At 40.4% G+C, this 16,583-nt stretch overlaps 3 protein-coding genes across 9 annotated transcripts in view; 1 reads left to right on the top strand and 2 right to left on the bottom strand.

Moving 5' to 3' along the window:
- Window positions 1–5,324, bottom strand: part of ndel1b (nudE neurodevelopment protein 1-like 1b) — a 33,372-nt gene extending 28,048 nt beyond the window's left edge. The window contains exons 1-4 of the mRNA XM_054759601.1: window positions 4,777–5,324; window positions 2,076–4,080; window positions 1,052–1,246; window positions 21–53 (exon numbers count right to left, since the gene is read on the bottom strand). The gene's annotated coding sequence lies outside the window, so the exon portion shown is untranslated. The remainder of the gene's footprint in view (window positions 1–20; window positions 54–1,051; window positions 1,247–2,075; window positions 4,081–4,776) is intronic.
- On the top strand, window positions 4,402–6,423 carry LOC129171185 (RING finger protein 222). The gene has a single exon (XM_054759607.1). The coding sequence runs from the start codon at window positions 4,547–4,549 to the stop codon at window positions 5,177–5,179; it is 633 nt and encodes a 210-aa protein (XP_054615582.1). The 5' UTR covers window positions 4,402–4,546; the 3' UTR covers window positions 5,180–6,423.
- Window positions 6,424–8,031: 1,608 nt separating this feature from the next.
- The window catches only part of arhgap44a (Rho GTPase activating protein 44a), a 41,981-nt gene continuing 33,429 nt past the window's right edge, over window positions 8,032–16,583 (bottom strand). For 3 of the 7 annotated variants that reach the window (XM_054759241.1, XM_054759246.1, XM_054759247.1), the window contains 2 exons: window positions 16,113–16,520; window positions 8,032–11,553 (listed from right to left, as the gene is read on the bottom strand). In XM_054759241.1, coding sequence (XP_054615216.1) covers window positions 11,399–11,553; window positions 16,113–16,520 — 563 coding nt within the window. In that variant the 3' untranslated portion in view covers window positions 8,032–11,398. Of the gene's footprint in view, window positions 16,521–16,583 lie in introns of all 7 variants that reach the window. The other 4 variants (XM_054759244.1, XM_054759245.1, XM_054759243.1 and 1 more) reach the window with 4 other exon arrangements.

The following is a 16,583-nucleotide window of genomic DNA, read 5'->3' as shown; positions in this document are numbered from 1 at the left end:
ATAAAAAAAAAAATACTTACATAAAGGAGGTGGTGACATAGAAATCTGCTGAGCTGAAAAAGGCACACAAACACATCAATGTGATTCAATTAAATGTATTTATATAGTGCCAAATCACAACAGCAGTTATCTCATGGCACTTTACACATCAAGGTCACAAATTAAAACAGAGACCCAGCTGAAACCCAACATGAGCAAGCACTTGGCGACAGAGGCAAGGAAGCAGATCAGTCACATGACATACACCCAGTGATTCATAATGAATGTTAGCTCCAAGCTAGAAAATGTGAATTTATATATATAGTAGTACCCCGCATAACGTAAACCTCCTTTTACGTAAATTCCACTGAACGTAAAGAATTTATGTCAAGTTTTTGCATCGTATTACGAAAGGAATTCCATATAACATAAAGCGTCAAGTCGGTGCAAGCGACAGAGAGACTAACAGAGTACACTTGGTGACGCCTTCTGACGCTTCACGCTCTCATTGGCTCATTATCGGGGCACCGCCTACACTCTCATCTCATTGGCTGATGATCGGGGCACCGCCTATGCTCTCATCTCATTGGCTGACGTATCCAGCGCTTCCGTGTTTGTGTGTGATAGACAGGCTGCTCCCTTCAAGCTCCCTTTGTCTTCGTAGTCGCCCTTAAACTAACTTTAACAATTAAGTTAAGTTACAAATTAAAATTTTGCACACAGCATTATCGTGAATGTGCGTTTGTCTGTGAGACCAGCTGACTCTTAGACTCTTTGAGTCGCGTTTCTCCTCCTCCTCCTCTGCACTTGCGTTCTCCTGAACGGTAGGATTGTTTTTGTTTTTTCAGTTTTATTTGTTTACAGTAATCTTATTTATTACCTTATTTTATATTGGAATGTTACTCTACTATGTTATGCTCATGTTTTCTTATATTTTTCCACCATATTTGGTGGACTTTGAATTTATATATATATATATATATATATACACACACAATGTACAATGTGTAACAGTTAGGGAAAAGAATATTGAACTGTATAAATAATGTAGTTTGTACTGAGGGGGTCTTACCATCACCAAGTCTGATGCCAACCTCTTTCGGCATCTACGGTGCCTCAGCTTAGGGATGGTCACATCATCCTCCATCTTCTTCAGTCTCCTGTGCCAGTTGTAGATGTGGTTCTTCTAGCTGGTCCTGATGTGGAAGTAGTCGCACTCACAGCCTTTTGAACTTTTTCCACCCTCTTTCATCGCTTTGTGTAATCCCTGCAATGAAAATTAAAACAAAACCATACATGCCAGGATTTGCATCTCTCTGGATTGCATTGGAGCACCCAGTACAGCATGTTGTTTTGCTCAGATCCCTCAATTCAACGTGACAGACGCAGGATTGACGAGGATCGAACTATAGGTGAATTGTACTGGCTGTGCGGGCACAACCGTCACATGTTGTACAGGCACTCAGTCATATCAACAACCACTACAAGTCCATTCATGAATGGGGTGCAGCGGAGTGAAGTGAAACGGCCAGCTATGTTAACAAGTAACATACTTTATGCATGGAGCTCATACTATCTTTGTAGTTAGTCACTGTCAAATTGTAATAAACAGATAGAAGTCGTGTATTTCCAACGTAACAAACGATAGCAGATCATATTACAAATGGAGCTACAAAGCTGTTAGGTTTTATCTTTTCATTGTAGAAAAAGTTGCATTGACACTGAAACTAGTATTGGCATTGTAAAATGTTGAAATGAAAAATAAAATACTGACATTTTAAAAGCTATGTTTTTGTGTATATTTTTTGTGTTATGACGTGTGTTGTCCAAAATGGCGGCTATTGGAGACAAATTTAAAAACCTGAAAAACGATAAAGCTTTATCTTCGAGGGAAAAAGCTTGATATTAACTAGTATCACAACATCACAAAACTAAACAACCAACTTATTGGATGGTTAACTCGGAACAGAAAGCTGCAGGGAACGTCATTTAACACATAACTAAACTGAGATGTAGCAACGCTTTGCCTCGCAGGGTAAAAATAAAGCAAACCACTCAACACATATGTTACAAAACATAATAAAACTGCATTTTACCTTTTCGCAGTCCAAAGAAGAAGTAGTCGAGACGTTCTTTTTTTCCCGACAAAAACAGGCAGTGATTTTCCCTCTTACGACTTCCAGCCAATGAGGAGCGCTCGTGCTGCGTCACATACCTGGCATCAGGCGACCGACAGATCAGCATTTTAGGTGGTCAATTCAAACTAGACAAAGAAATGCCAGTTGCTCGATGTGACTTACTATACTGTAGTGTTGCCACCCTCATGCCCTAAAAACACTTAAAAAAAAAATGCATCGTAACTCTGCTCCGAATTCCAGCGCGGCACGCATTAAAAGAGACAACAAGGAAGTGCTTCTTTAGTCATGCATTTACTCTGTTATCAACAAGCGGTCACAAGAGTGCCGCCGCAGCGCAGCTCCACCATCCACAGTGTGCGTGCAGCGCTGTGGAAGCCTGCAGCCAGCCTGTGCATGTAGCGGGGGTCCATTATTGCCACGAAAACACAGTATGGACACACTCATTTGTTAACACTCCCACCTCCCTGTGAAATATATAAACCAGGGATGTCCAAAGTGCGGCGCGCGCCAACATTTTTTTTAATGAAAAAAACTAAACACAAAGAATTTACTTTAAATATATGTATTTTTAAAGCCTTGAAAAAACATGTAAACCAAGGCCAATTATGCAAAATGGATGATTCACAAACAAAGAACAAGAGACTAAAAACATAAAAGAGTCTCGATTAGTTTTGTTGGTAGCAGTTATTAAGGATTCCATGCTTTATTTTATGTCGCTTATAGATGTCACATAGGCTACAAGAAGATGTGGAATTCTCCTTTCTTTGTGTATATGATGATTTTGATGATGGTTATCTATCCAGTTTATAAAGCCAACATGGCACACATATTGAATAGCATCCCCAATGGCTGACATTGTCACTTAATCACGACACTTTGTACAGACTACAAGCAAATTAGCAGCCTAAGACAGATTTATTTATAGCACTTCACACATGCAATTCCATGTGCTTAAAGAGATAGTTGGGATTTTTTTTACATGTCGTTGTATGACATCCCCATCAGTGGTGTAGTACACCAAAAGCGACTTACTCCCCACTTGGTGCCCTAAGACCACTTCTGGTCAGATTTCGGTGATGAAGAACATAGTTCCAGGTAGTCGCTCGGGTTAGGAGTAAGGAGTTTGGCTTCTCAAAACAATATGTGTTCAAAAGAGTAATACAATACATTTGCACCGCAAAAATGCCTCGGAAAAAAAATCACATCTCACTGATAGCTCGCCGTTTTGTCTCCCGCCGTATCCCTGCACACTGTTGCCTCTCCATTCTTGTGATGAAGGTGCTCGCATCACAAAATAGTTTAGTATCGAGTCTTTATTTAAAACAGGGAAGAGTTGAGACATTTTTCCAATGATTTATAGCCTAAATATGAAATTTATTGTCAGCACTGTCATCCTTCTAGTAGCATCTAGTACATTACATTGTTTATTGTTATTGTTGTTTTCATGATTATTTTCCCTGAAAATAAATGTTAGCTACCTACAGTATATTTTCTATGTGTGAGTCCATTCTTAAATTTAGAAAGTTTAGAAACCAGTTTTATTCTCAATTTAAGAAAAATATTCTTCATCTGTTGTTGAAGAATAATCCAAATAAGGTTTTTAGCTTGTTATTAGAAAAAAGAACAAATTTTTGGCACAAAATATCTTCATAAGAATTGGTTAGCTATATTTTCTTAATATAAGATTATTTTTCTCAGGTGAAAATTTCAAGAGATATTTTTTTCTTTTTGGGAAAAAAATAAGGAATGGTTGCTTAAAATGAATTTTTTTTTTTACTTTCCTGAAATGTAGTTTTTGCATTGTGTATTGTTGTATCTGAGTAGGCTCCGCCTACCCCTACCTTTCAAGTCTGGTCCTCGACCGCACTTGGTTTCTAGGGCTGTACATCACTTAGCACTTACCCCTTACACCTTGATTTAAGGAGAATTGGGACACCACTTGATTCTCATGAACGTGCAAAACCTAGGGGTAAGGGATAAGATAAGGGGTTAGAGGTACAATTGGGATTCAGCCTAAATAGCTATACAGTATCTACGTAGCATGACCACGGAATAGAACACTGCTGGTTATTGCTTTTTAAAGCAATAACCAGCAGAGTGTTCTGTACAAAATAGTCTTTAAATAATGAAAAATGCATAAATAACTTTACATGAAATGATTTATTTATTAATTAAGACAAAATGGGGGGAAAAAATCAGTAAAGCAAGTTGTGTTGTGTAACGTGAAGGATATGCCAGGTACTGTATCACCCACAATCGTCCTCCCATTGTGAGCAAAGTGAGTCAGTGTGCAGTGAGTACACAGGTGGCAGGCCCAGTTCGGCAAGGCTTTATGCATGCTACAGCCTCGTCTCCACCCACTGACAACAAGTCAGGAACGCAGAGGTGGAAGACAGACAAGCTACTCATTTCTGTAACATTTTGCTTTCATGGCTTTTTACAAGGATGACGCCCAGGAGGACGTGAGCGAATGTCCAGTGTGCTATGAGAGTCTGTGCGGCACTGAAAGGACTCTAAGCTGTGGACATGTGTTCTGTCACGACTGCCTGGTCAAAACACTGGTGAGCGTCCACACTAGTGGAAACATCAGGGACACCATTGTGTGTCCCATCTGCAGACACCTCACCTTCATCAGGAAGCAAAAAGATGAGCTGCTCACCTTGACGGAGAGGAAAGGGGACCCTGAGGATGGAGGAGGAGGACAGACCCTGGAAGTCCCCATGATGACGCTGCAGCCACCACTGGTCCAGTTTCAGGAGACACCAGCGTCACCCACAGGAGTCAGGTGGATTAGGAACTGTTTTCATGGGGTTTCAGAACGCTTCCGTCGGCAGAGACTTATCAGGCCGTGTCACAGCGCCTCCCAGATCTTCATCATAAGCGCCCAAGGGAGACCCATGACTGAGGAGGACGCCTTCAGCATGGTGATGACTGTGGTGCATCCACATCGCAGGCGTAGGTACAGAGTGTGCACCACTGCTCGGTGTCTGCTGGTGCTGCTGTCCACGTTTACAATGCTCGCACTGGTGGCTGCAATATTACCATGGATCCTGTTGGCTTGAGAATGTAGAACAATATGTGAATATCTTCTTGGGTGGGACAACATTCCAAAAAGCACCTGCTGTTTTTTTAAACCTTGCATTCATTGCATGTCCTATCTATCCTGTACGTGATTAAATGCAACCTTGAAAACACTTGCAATGCAGGAAAAGTGGTGCCGACTGGTGTAAAAGCAGTTCTATTGTTGTTGGATACATGTTTCCAAGCAACAGCCCATCACAAACGTCCCATTTTAACTTTCCATGCAGCTCAAGTGTTTAAATAATCAATGATGCACCTTCACCTGAAGGAGATGCTGTAAGGCGATACACCCCCCCCCCATAGTGGAGCATTGAATTACCCCCGGCAGATAACTTGATCTTTGCTGAGATACTTAGAACTTTACTGTGGCTCTTTAAAGCTGGGACTTGCATTACTCAACACTGAGATTCAGAGACAAACGTTTCCTTGTGTCTAAGCGGCATGCATCCCGTTTGGCCAGTCTTACTTGTTACCAACTGAACCCAACATACCTGCTTTCTCTACATGGAGTGAGTCGAGGGGAAGGTTAAAAAACAGATTTTCTCTGTTCACATGCTGTAATTGAGCTTACAGTTTACAATCTTGTTGCAATTAATTCATTGTATAGTTAAAAAGTGAATTCTGTGTCTCACAAGTGTAAAAGAACTGTGGAATAAAACTAAAATAAAGGGAAACTACTTTGCGGAGCGATACAACTGTCACTTAGTGGCCTTTTATTGGTATTGCTGGAATTGATACAGTAAGTGTTGTGAATGTTAGCAAATGCTGACAAATGATATTTAGTTAATACCACTTTAGACTTCTTTTAGATCAGGGTCCCGTGTGCCCCGGAGGTCCTTTTCGGCCCACAGCTTGTTTTTTATTGGCATATTCCTAAATTGATATTAGTTAATAATAAGATATACCATTAGATATTATACAAATATATTATTATATTACACAAATAACAATTTGCTTATATTGATTGAGATTTCATTGGTTTTAGCATTTTTAATGCACAAAATGTGAAAAATATCAGTGGTCCCTGCATCCTTCCAATATTTTTGTATACGGCCCTTGGTTGAAAATGTTTGGGGAATTGATGACCTCACGCATGACAGCTGAAATTCCACGTTTTGAACTCCGAGTTGTTCCGTGTGGAAATAGCATGATGGAATTTTCAGTCATTTTTTTGCTAGAATGTAGAATATGTATTCATCCACAGTAATGATATTTTTAATTCATAAAAAAGTCAAATAAATACAATAAAAAAAGACAAATTTAAAAACATTTGTGATGTAGTCTATGAAATTACAGCCTATTTATGGTTTAATAGTATTTTTTATTATTCATTATTAAATAATTAACTTTTTAATTAATTTAATTTGGAAACTAATTAAAACAAATGAAATTACATTTAAAAAGACAGATATTTGTGAATTAATATTAACCCCAGTATACAGTATATATATATATTAAATAATGTTCATTATTAAAAATGTATGACAATGAATGTGTATACATCCACTGCATTGATATGGGGGAAGTTAATATAAAAATACAATAATTAAAAAAAAAAAAGGAAAATGTAATTAAACTGTATTTTAATACAAAAACTACAAACATTTTATCAATATGAACCCCAACATAAAAAAAAACACGTGCAATTATTAAAAATGTAGACTTTAATATATAGAGATCTATTTATGTCTGACATTCTGATAAGGATTGCAGAAAGGCTTCACAGTACACACTGTGTTCCACTTGATATGCTAAGCACAGGAGAGGGGGGTCAGGCTGGGGGTATCCCTGTGGTTTGTGTTTGTCTACACAAGCAGAGGGAGGCAGGACATCCACGGGCAACAACATCTGCTCTGCCCACTCCTTACCTCATATTGCTCCCACACAACATTTCATTTATTTATTCTTTTTTGTGTGTGTGATCCACATTCTCCACCCCTCCTAGTCCCTAAAAAGACAGTGATGGACATCAAGACTATCTATAGGTGCATGTTTTTTTTTTTTTTTTTTTAGAATTTCCATTAGTTTTATTAACTAATTTTAACACTGCGCTGAAATAAAATCATAGCCTGGTGGTGCTGAGGTGGCCTAAAAAATGTTCTAACCCTTCTGTTACAAAAAGCAGATCCTCTGAACGTCCCACGTCGGGAAAAAGCTCTTGACCTGCCTTCTTGTGTTGTTGTTGTGTAAGAGCAGCCTGTTCCATATGAATGCATGCATTTTGGCAGATGTGCTGCAACCTCCATTCCTCTGCTCTTGGTAACACATGCACCCTCATTACAAAATCAGGCTGCCTATATTTATAATAATTCAGTTTGAAATGTATCACATTCAATCAGCCTCTTTGTAAAAATGTACAGATCCAAGCACGGAAAATAAAAATCTTTAGTCCACATTGATTATGCCTATAGTTCCAAAAACATCAACGGTGTACATATATGAGGGCACTTGCAATGTTGGCATATAGTCACCACAAATACCTATATCATGACCACCAAAATCTTCATAAACATACACACGGTGCACACACGATGCATACCATACACCACTTCTGGAGAGTTTTCTTCTCTCGCAAGAAACAAACAAAAATAAAACAGACTTGTAAGAGACTAAATGGCTTTCTCTCAACTTTTTGGGGGAATGTGGGCAGAGATGGATGCGTAAAAACTGTAAATGCACGTAAGCCATTTTGACTAAAATAACAAAAAGGAGTGCGTGAGACGTCGATTAAAAATTAAATATCCTCTCTGTCCAATAAAAGGCATGTATCTCCTCATTTGCGGAGTTACATGTTACATTTTTGTTCCAATTTAAGTAGAGCATACTGATGAAGATGCATTTAAAAAAAAAAAAAAAGACCTTTACAGGTGATGCAAGTGTGCAAATTTTTAGTAACTAAACTATAGAACTACAATTAAAACACCTGATAATTGTGCAATTGTACACCAGCGTTTCCCAAACTTAAGTAGAATGCTGTATGTCAGACTGTGCTACGAGTACCACTGGTACCACATTACCGTGTTGGTAAGCAGAGGTAGCAGACGTGGTGGTACCAGTTAAGGTAAGTATTTTCAAGGTGGTTCTTAGTGTAAAAACTTTGAGAACCACGTCTGTAAGCTATCAACACAGTTTTTTTTTCCAAATCATGTTTGTAGTAGTAAAACCATGTCTTCTGTATTCATTCACAGTACATGATGCCTGACATATTAGAGTCAATTTGGGTCTTCAGATTAGAAAGTTTGGGAAATCCTGCATCTTCATCCGCAATATTACAGCAATATTACTATATATATATATATATACACACACATACAGTATATACCGTACATATACAGTATGTATACACGGTATATACTGTATATATGTATAAATAATATATATGAATTATATACATTTAGTTATGTACAGTACAGTCTTTGTATTTACACAAAAAGGTAATTGAGCCTGTAGTACTTCAGTGAGGTTGATAAGAGAATAACGTCAACAAAAAAAGCAAGGCAGTGTAGAGTTATCCATTCACCAATACCAATCTTTACAGAAATACAGTAAACGCATCACCAACGGCCATTCTGAGGTCTTCAATAGGAAACAATTTGTTTATACTGGCTTGGACATTCTTCTAATAATGTGCTGGTACAAATGTCTTTATATTAGGAGACAGGCTTATAATTACCATATTCCCTCAAATAGACACTGTACCCTGATTCATCAAATAAACGCCACACCTCAAATAAATGCCTCCCTTTCCCCCCTCCCGAGGAAAAAAATAGCAAAAACTGAAACCTAAGCAAGGCTAAATATCTAAAATCAAGACATACAGACATACAGTACCTCTCTTTAACTAACAAGTTACCGTAAATTCCGATGTATAAGCCACTACTTTTTCTTAAACTTTGAACCCTGCGGCTACGACAGCAGTGCGGCAAATTAATGGCTATGTTCTAATCTCGTGACATCTCCTTTACTTCAGAACTACTACTAATCATTTAAATACTGTGCCACTCACAAGTCAGTGAGGAAACGATAGCTATTTCTTTGGCAGGAGCCAATCACAAGCTATCAGTGAACTCACAACGAGCCTGCAGGTGCTGCAATGATATCAGCCTCCCTCTGGGCTCCTCTGGCTCCATCTGGTGGAGGCAGCATTGCAGCGAAATCCATCTATTCAGCCATCCATTTTCTATGCTGCTTGTCCTCCAATGAAATGCTTTGCTCAGACGAAATGTATTATGGGAAAACGTTGTTTAGTAGTTGTTTTTTTTCTTTTCAAACTCGTATTGGTACTTGTATTGGATATTAACTTTCGAGGATAGTACCCTTTGAGTGTTGAGTGTTAAGTTGCTGTGTGATGAGTTTAGTGTTTAGTTTGTAAGATGACACCGTGAGCCAGACTGCGGTATTGAGTAATGACCTCCTGCAATTTCCAATGGACTGACAAGCTTGTTGTGATTTTTTCATAGCTCATGATTGGCTCCTGTCAAATAAAGAGCTGCTGGTCCTCACGGACTTGTGCGTGCTACAATATGCCATTTTATGATGTGGACATGTGTGGCTTATAGTCCGGTGCAGCTTAAAGTGAGTCATTTCACTTGTTCCAAGCACATCAGCAAAACAATTTTTCTTATTCTGTTAGTAGATTCTTTCGCTTATTTTGAGTAATATTGGACATTGATTGTAAAACTATGGTCCAAGTACCACTGGTACTGGTGGTACGCGGGCTCCATCTAGTGTTACTCAGGAACACCAGAGATTGTTTTAGAAATACTGTGTCCATACGAATGTATGGAATTACTGTAATACAAATTTATTAACCAACAATGCCCACTTGGTGAACTTGGTGTAAAATGTTTGAGAACTACTAACTTCCATTCATCCATTTTTATATACCGTTTGTCCTCATTAGGCTCACGGCTGAGCTAGAGCCTATCCCAGCTGACTTCGGGCGAAAGGCGGGGCACACCCTGGACTGCTCGCCAGTCAATGACAGGACATGTAGACAAACAACCATTCACACTCACATTCACACCTGTGGACAATTTAGAATTTCCACTTAACCTAACGTGCATGTTTTTGGGATGTGGAAGGAAGCCGGATAACCCGAAAAACAAAAAAACGCACGGGGAGAATGCGCAAACTCCACGCAGACATTCCCCAAAAGAGATTCAAACCCTTGGCCCCCTGACTGCGAGGCCAACTTGCTACCCACTTGGTGACAATGTGGCACAATTTCTAAATAAGCAAATTGGTGTCACATAGAAAAAAAATATTGTTTGTCAAAAATGATTTTCTGTATTTTTTTAAATAAATATTTTTTATAATTTCAGATATTTCATCTCACCAGTTTTTGCAGCATAGTAATGACCTTTTCCAGCACCTGCAGAGAGGACGTGACATTTGGAAAGCTGAAGTTTCAAGGTGAAAGTTAAGAGAAAGCAAAAAAAAAACTTGACAGAAGAAAAGATGCAATCGAGTGTGTCAGCAAAAAGGTAAAAATGTGATATCTACCCTTTAGTGACCAAAGATGGCCATCATACAATAATAATAATATACATTTAATATGACATATTGTAATGGAATACATGTTCTTATTTATGCTGTGGAAAAATTCTAAAAACTATGAATATGATAAAAATCCCCTACCCTCCTGTAAACCCCTGATACTCTCTGCAGTTGTGTATAAAAGCTATATGAGGAAATACGGTATAATCGGCTTAGTAAATTTCACCCTGCATGCAAATCCTATCACTCAGGATAGACCTTGTGTGCACAAAGCTTGAAGATACCCTGTAAGCAAACACATCAACGTCAGGCTCAGTGTCTCCCCCAAAATGAAAGCTGCACATCATAACACAAATGAATTACATCTTCTATTTAAGGCGAACTAAAGAAAAACTCACAACGGCAACACCAATGAATAAAGCAAAAGCAGGATAAAAAATAGATAAATTAATCTTAAATATTATTCCAGTCTTTTGTCCAAAAGGCATCAGTTCCTCCTCTTAATGTGGCATTTTGGTGGGGTTTTCTTCAGTTCTAGTCAACGATGGGAAGAGAGAAGTGTTTTTGCATCTTGGAGCACATATGAGAATGGAGTTTGTAGTTTTTTTTTGAGGGGGGGGGGGATTATTGATGAGGCCAACTCTGTTTCCCTTCAGGCCTTGGTGGTGAAAGCTAACTGATGAGCTTTAAGGGGTCATAGGTCATAGGGTGGTAGTCTGGGGCTCCTCCTCGGGCACAGCCTCCACTGCCGGAGAGTCCGTCACCGGTAGGGACCTTCTGCAAGGGCCACCGCTGAACTCATCGATGAGGCTGTCCAGATTGACATTGATACTGGGGATTTCGTAATTGAAGATATCTAATAGTGAGTATGGCGGGTGCGTGGAATGGTGACGGTGAGGAGGAGGAGGAAGAAAAGGGAGAACATGGAAGATGAGGTGTAAAAAAAGTGAAAGAGAGCAGAAGTATTATTTTTTTTAAGGGGAGGTATATGAAGTCATACTACATAGGATTGATTAGTTTGCAGCTAGTCCCACCTGAGGCAGCATTTTACGTCCATTTTCATATCCTCTCAACTTAAAATGATCACACAATGACACTACACTACACTTTGGACGACAAAGGCCAGGTGAACCAACACAGAGGCAACAAGATGTGTGTGTGTGTGTGTGTGTGTGGCACCAAGATACCAAGGTGGGCTTAGATGGACACTCATGAGGACCATGTGGCACTCTAAACACAACTAAGTCTCAAAGTGTTGCTCAGCTTTTGTGTGCTGGAATGTTTTCGGGGTCCAAGCAGAGACTGCAGAGACTGATGGCTAGTCCTGTATAGGAATGACATGGAGCGTGGAAAGTGTCGTTAAAGAAAGGGAGCAGAGGTTATTTTAAAAAAGAAGAAGAAAGCAATGAACCTGCCAAAGTGGGGGTTACTTTGGGTCACCGCCCACCCGTTACATTTATTGGCGCCAGTTTATTTGGCGATGTCTGCTAGCATAAGGCTAAGAATGTGTACATACAGTGGAACCTCTAAAGTGCAATGGCCCGACGTCATCGGCCAATAGTCCTCAGTTCAGGTAAGACTGGGTGTTTTAATGTTTTTATGTTTTATCATAACAGTGGTTACGTTCTCTTTATACTTGTCAGCAACTTGGAAAAATGAAATGGTATACAAATCTTAGCAGTGGATATTAGCAGCTTCTTTTTACACTTACAAAAGTTAGGCATCCGAGGCCAATTGGTTTCAATTGGTCAACAACGGTAAAACTAAGTATTGTAGTGGTGTTTTTTTTTATGTTTAATATTAGTCACGAGTAAACCTTAACAACATAAAGGTTAACAACACGCATTGTGTGTTGGGTGGAAGTCGACAGCGCGCGCCTGGGAAACCTGATCAAATCAAATCTGGTTCTTGGGACATGGAAAGTCACCTTCTCATGGGGAGAAGCCTGAGCTTGTGTGAGAGGTTGACAACGTCTGACTAGAAAATAGTCAACCCACAGTTACGGCTCTGAAATCAAACTCCTCGAGAGGGGCTGGTCCGGGAATTGCTGCAGGGGAGAGCGGCTAGCTGGATGCTGCAGAGCATCCCAGCGGTTGGACTTTAATGCCCATGTTGGCAATGACAGTTTTACCTGGAGGGAGTGAGGGGGAGAACCAGCCTCCCCAGTCTAAACCTGTGTGGTGTTATGTTTTTGGTAGGGCTGTCAAAAATAGCGCGTTAACGGCAGTAAAATATTTATTTCATTAATTACGTTAAATTTTTTGCGTAATTAACGCCTGCGCATCTTGTCAAGCCATACGTCTTTGTTATGACGGCAGCATAGTGTAGTGCCCCCACACAGTCACACTAAGTCTGAAGCTCTTTTATGACTTTATTCTGACCTGAACACATCAACAGCAGTGCAATTCCAACACCATACTATACATGTATCTCCAAGACACTTCCTCATTGTCACGAGACGGCCGTGGGGTGCGTTCATGGAGACTTCGAAAATCACAATAATGTCTTAGATATAAACGCATGTGTGGTCTAAAAAAACAGAACGACAAAGAAAAACAATAAGTGAAAATTCTTATCACTCACTAACGTAACTCTTACTAGGAAAGTACAATTTGATGCATTTAGGTATGCCCGGAAATCCCAGAAAATACGTCTACACTCAAAACGGGAATTCAGCTTAAATTACTTGTGTCTTTGAATGCAATTCTTCATGGCTCATAACAACACAATTAAAGTGTGATTAAAATTTTGTGCTTCTATTAAAGCGACTTGTGTTAGGAAAACAGATTTTCAGGCATTTGTGCTATCTTTTAGTTTGACTTGAATTTTATGTTCATTTGGAGATGCTAATACATAAAAATGTAGACGTAATTGTGTCCTGTCATTTATCTTTTTGATCATTTACCTTTTTGTTCATAAAATACAGTAAAAATGGGCATATTTCACACATAGTTGCAAATGGTGAGTAATCATGATTAATTAAGTGCAAAACTGTGATTAATTTGATTAAAGATTTAATCACTTGACAGCCCTAGTTTTTGGACTTCTGTGCAAACGACGGTTTGTCCAAAACAAACACCATGATCGAACATAAGAATGTCCATAAGTGCACTTGTCTCCAGGACACCTTCGTGTCATATAGTCAGACCTGCATCCTCTGTTTTGGACACACGGGTGACGAGATGGGCTGAGCTGTCAACTGATCACCACATGGCAATGAGTTGGATTAAATGGCGAGGGAAGAAGTCGGACAGACCTGGCAGGCCCAAGTGTATCGTGAGGTTTTGATGGAAATGTTTGTCTCCCGTTCGCAGTCTTCAACTCTCACCTCCAGCAAAGCTTTGCATCCCGGGACAGGAAGAGGACACTGAATTCGAATAGGCTATATTCAGTGCCTGAGGTGGCCGATCTGTGCTATTTTCATAAGGTGGTGGGTATCAGTTGTGGTGTCAAACCCCAAACCGATGGTGACACCAGAGGTTAGGAGGGCTGTCATGCTGAAGAAGAAGTTTTATCGAGCTTAAAAGGTTTGTCCTTATCTTTAAAGTGTCATGGTTTTCATTTCTCTCTTTGTAGTGTAACTTACTTCTGCACTGATATGACTATTAAAGTTGTTATGATGGCCCTGGAACTGATTATTGGCCTGCCAGAATAGATTGTGTCGGTCCTTAGAGGTTCCACTGTAAAGAAAAGGGCTATCAAATGAACCTTTGTAAGCATCTGCAATGTGAGCGTGCTGTGGTGCACTCTGGGAAGTCCTTGAGCCATGCGCTGTCATGCAAAGAGACATGAGATGGTGTCCACGCACTAAGAAGGAATTACAAGGGGATCGGCTATGACCTGATTGATTGGGGAGCTGGCATGTTTTGAGGCAGGCTGCAGGAGAGCCCAGAGGCAGCCACAACCACACCAGGCCAGGCAGTGAAGATGGGAGCACATGGGGCGTGGGCGGTCTGGCTTACCCTAAATGTCCCCCTCACACTTAGCCCACACTGAAGCCCTGGCCTCACACAGCTGCAAGGTACAAAATAGTAGCAAGGGGGGAACAAGAGAACGATAAATATATACAAAATATAGAAAACAAGATGAGCGGTATATTTTGACAGAACACCTCATCATCAGAACATCACACTGTATCTTGAGGTTTGCCTTGACTGGACAAGCTCTGCTGGGTAACACAGATATATACAGAGAGAGCACATGATGATTCTAATGGCAACTTCGTACAAGCAGGACGAGCTATGCTTTGTCGGATGTTTCCACGCGGTAAACAGGAAACATCGTGACATAACACAAGCGATGAATACAAAGGCCGAGAACCCTCATTGCCAGCTTTGTGAAGCAAATGCTAATACACACAATGGACAAAAGTACTTGATATGGAGTTTCTGCAAGTCTACAGGGATTTCATTCTGAGTCATGGTTTGCGTGTCAACATAATCTCTGAAATGCATGGTTGTAGACGACTGCAATGTAGCCAACCAGAAATTTACTGGATTTTTCCAGCGTGCATAAATTCCATACTTTTTCCAGACTCAGTAAATAGATGTGTATGATTTATGTTGATTTGGGCCATCTAGACCCTAACTGATGCATTAACTCCATTAATCAAGCAGCCCTAGTATCATGTAAATAAATTATGGAATTACAGTAACTGTTTGTTTTCATTATTCTGCATATGTATGCTATTATGCCAGCATATAATTTCCAGGAGATTATAGCTAGGTAGTGTATGTAGCTCATACAAAGGGATGGAGGATGATAAGAGCGGCGGGCTGGCCATTCCACTTGTCAATCTTCCCAAATGTTTTCTAGGATGTGTCGCCTACTGTGTGCTCTCACACAAACATCTTAGCTGCCCTTGCAAGCGCCTTAGAAAAACAGATCGATCCATTTATTTTTTTTAGTGATTGACTTGACTTTTAAAAAACAGAATAGTGGAAAAAGTGTTGGAAACATGAATATTCTTCCATACTTGAGTTTCCATTTTCCATACTTTTCCAGACTTGGAAATGTAAAAAAATCTAATTTCACTTGCCCTGCTAGATGGTGGATTAGCGAAACATAATAAATAATAACAACAAAGTAGCTAACAAAGATAGAAGATAACAAAGATTTATCATTTGAGGCCATGTTGAGATCTCAAGTATGCAGTGGAGCAACAACAATAAATCCAATGTATAAATACTTTTGTCCATATTGTGTACCCACACACTTGTCTTTATCGAGCCTTTGTGTCTAGAAAGGCTGTTATTCAGTCAGAGTTGGGGAAGGTGAAATAAAATAATGTCTGTGCCTAAAGTGCTACAGAGTCCTATACTCATTGACTGCCTCCACTGGACAGAGCCACAGCGAGTGTGAGCGAGGGCTGCTGCAGCTCCATCTGTGGCGGTTGCTGTTGATGTTGATGTTTACCTGTCGACATGCTCTCTCCAGGAGACAGTCCATCCATGAGGCCCTTCTCCAGAGGCTGGGACACCGGAACCGGGATCGGGGCTGGTGGGGCAAACCCGGCGGGGACCGTAGGCGGCTGCGGAGGGGGAAGGCTGGGTCTCTGCCTTGGCTTAGGTGCGGGTCGTGACTTGGTGAGCGTACCCGTTAAGGAGGGTGGGGATGAAAGGGAGTGAGGCGCCCCCAATGGGGTCTGCCCAGGGGACAATGAGGGTACTTGCCCTGGACTGCACATTAGTCCGTAAGGGGAAGGGGTGCTAGGAGGGGTGGGGGACAGGCTGACCGGTGAGGGCTGGCCTGTCGACTGTTCAGACATCACACCAGATTGGCAGTAGGGGACCTTGGGAGGCACGGGGGCCAACTTTTTGGAACCTGGGTACACATATCACATCATGTTACTTCCTGTTAATTGGAAATTGGAGTCACACAATAAAG

The sequence above is a fragment of the Dunckerocampus dactyliophorus genome, chromosome 18 (genome assembly GCF_027744805.1).
Source record: "Dunckerocampus dactyliophorus isolate RoL2022-P2 chromosome 18, RoL_Ddac_1.1, whole genome shotgun sequence".
Classification (NCBI taxonomy): Eukaryota; Metazoa; Chordata; class Actinopteri; order Syngnathiformes; family Syngnathidae; genus Dunckerocampus; species Dunckerocampus dactyliophorus.
This window is presented reverse-complemented; position numbering and strand designations above follow the sequence as displayed.

What these genes read in the sequence shown, in the direction of transcription:
- LOC129171185 (XM_054759607.1), top strand. Translation starts at nt 4,547, where the DNA reads ATGGCTTTTTACAAGGATGACGCCCAGGAGGACGTGAGCGAATGTCCA.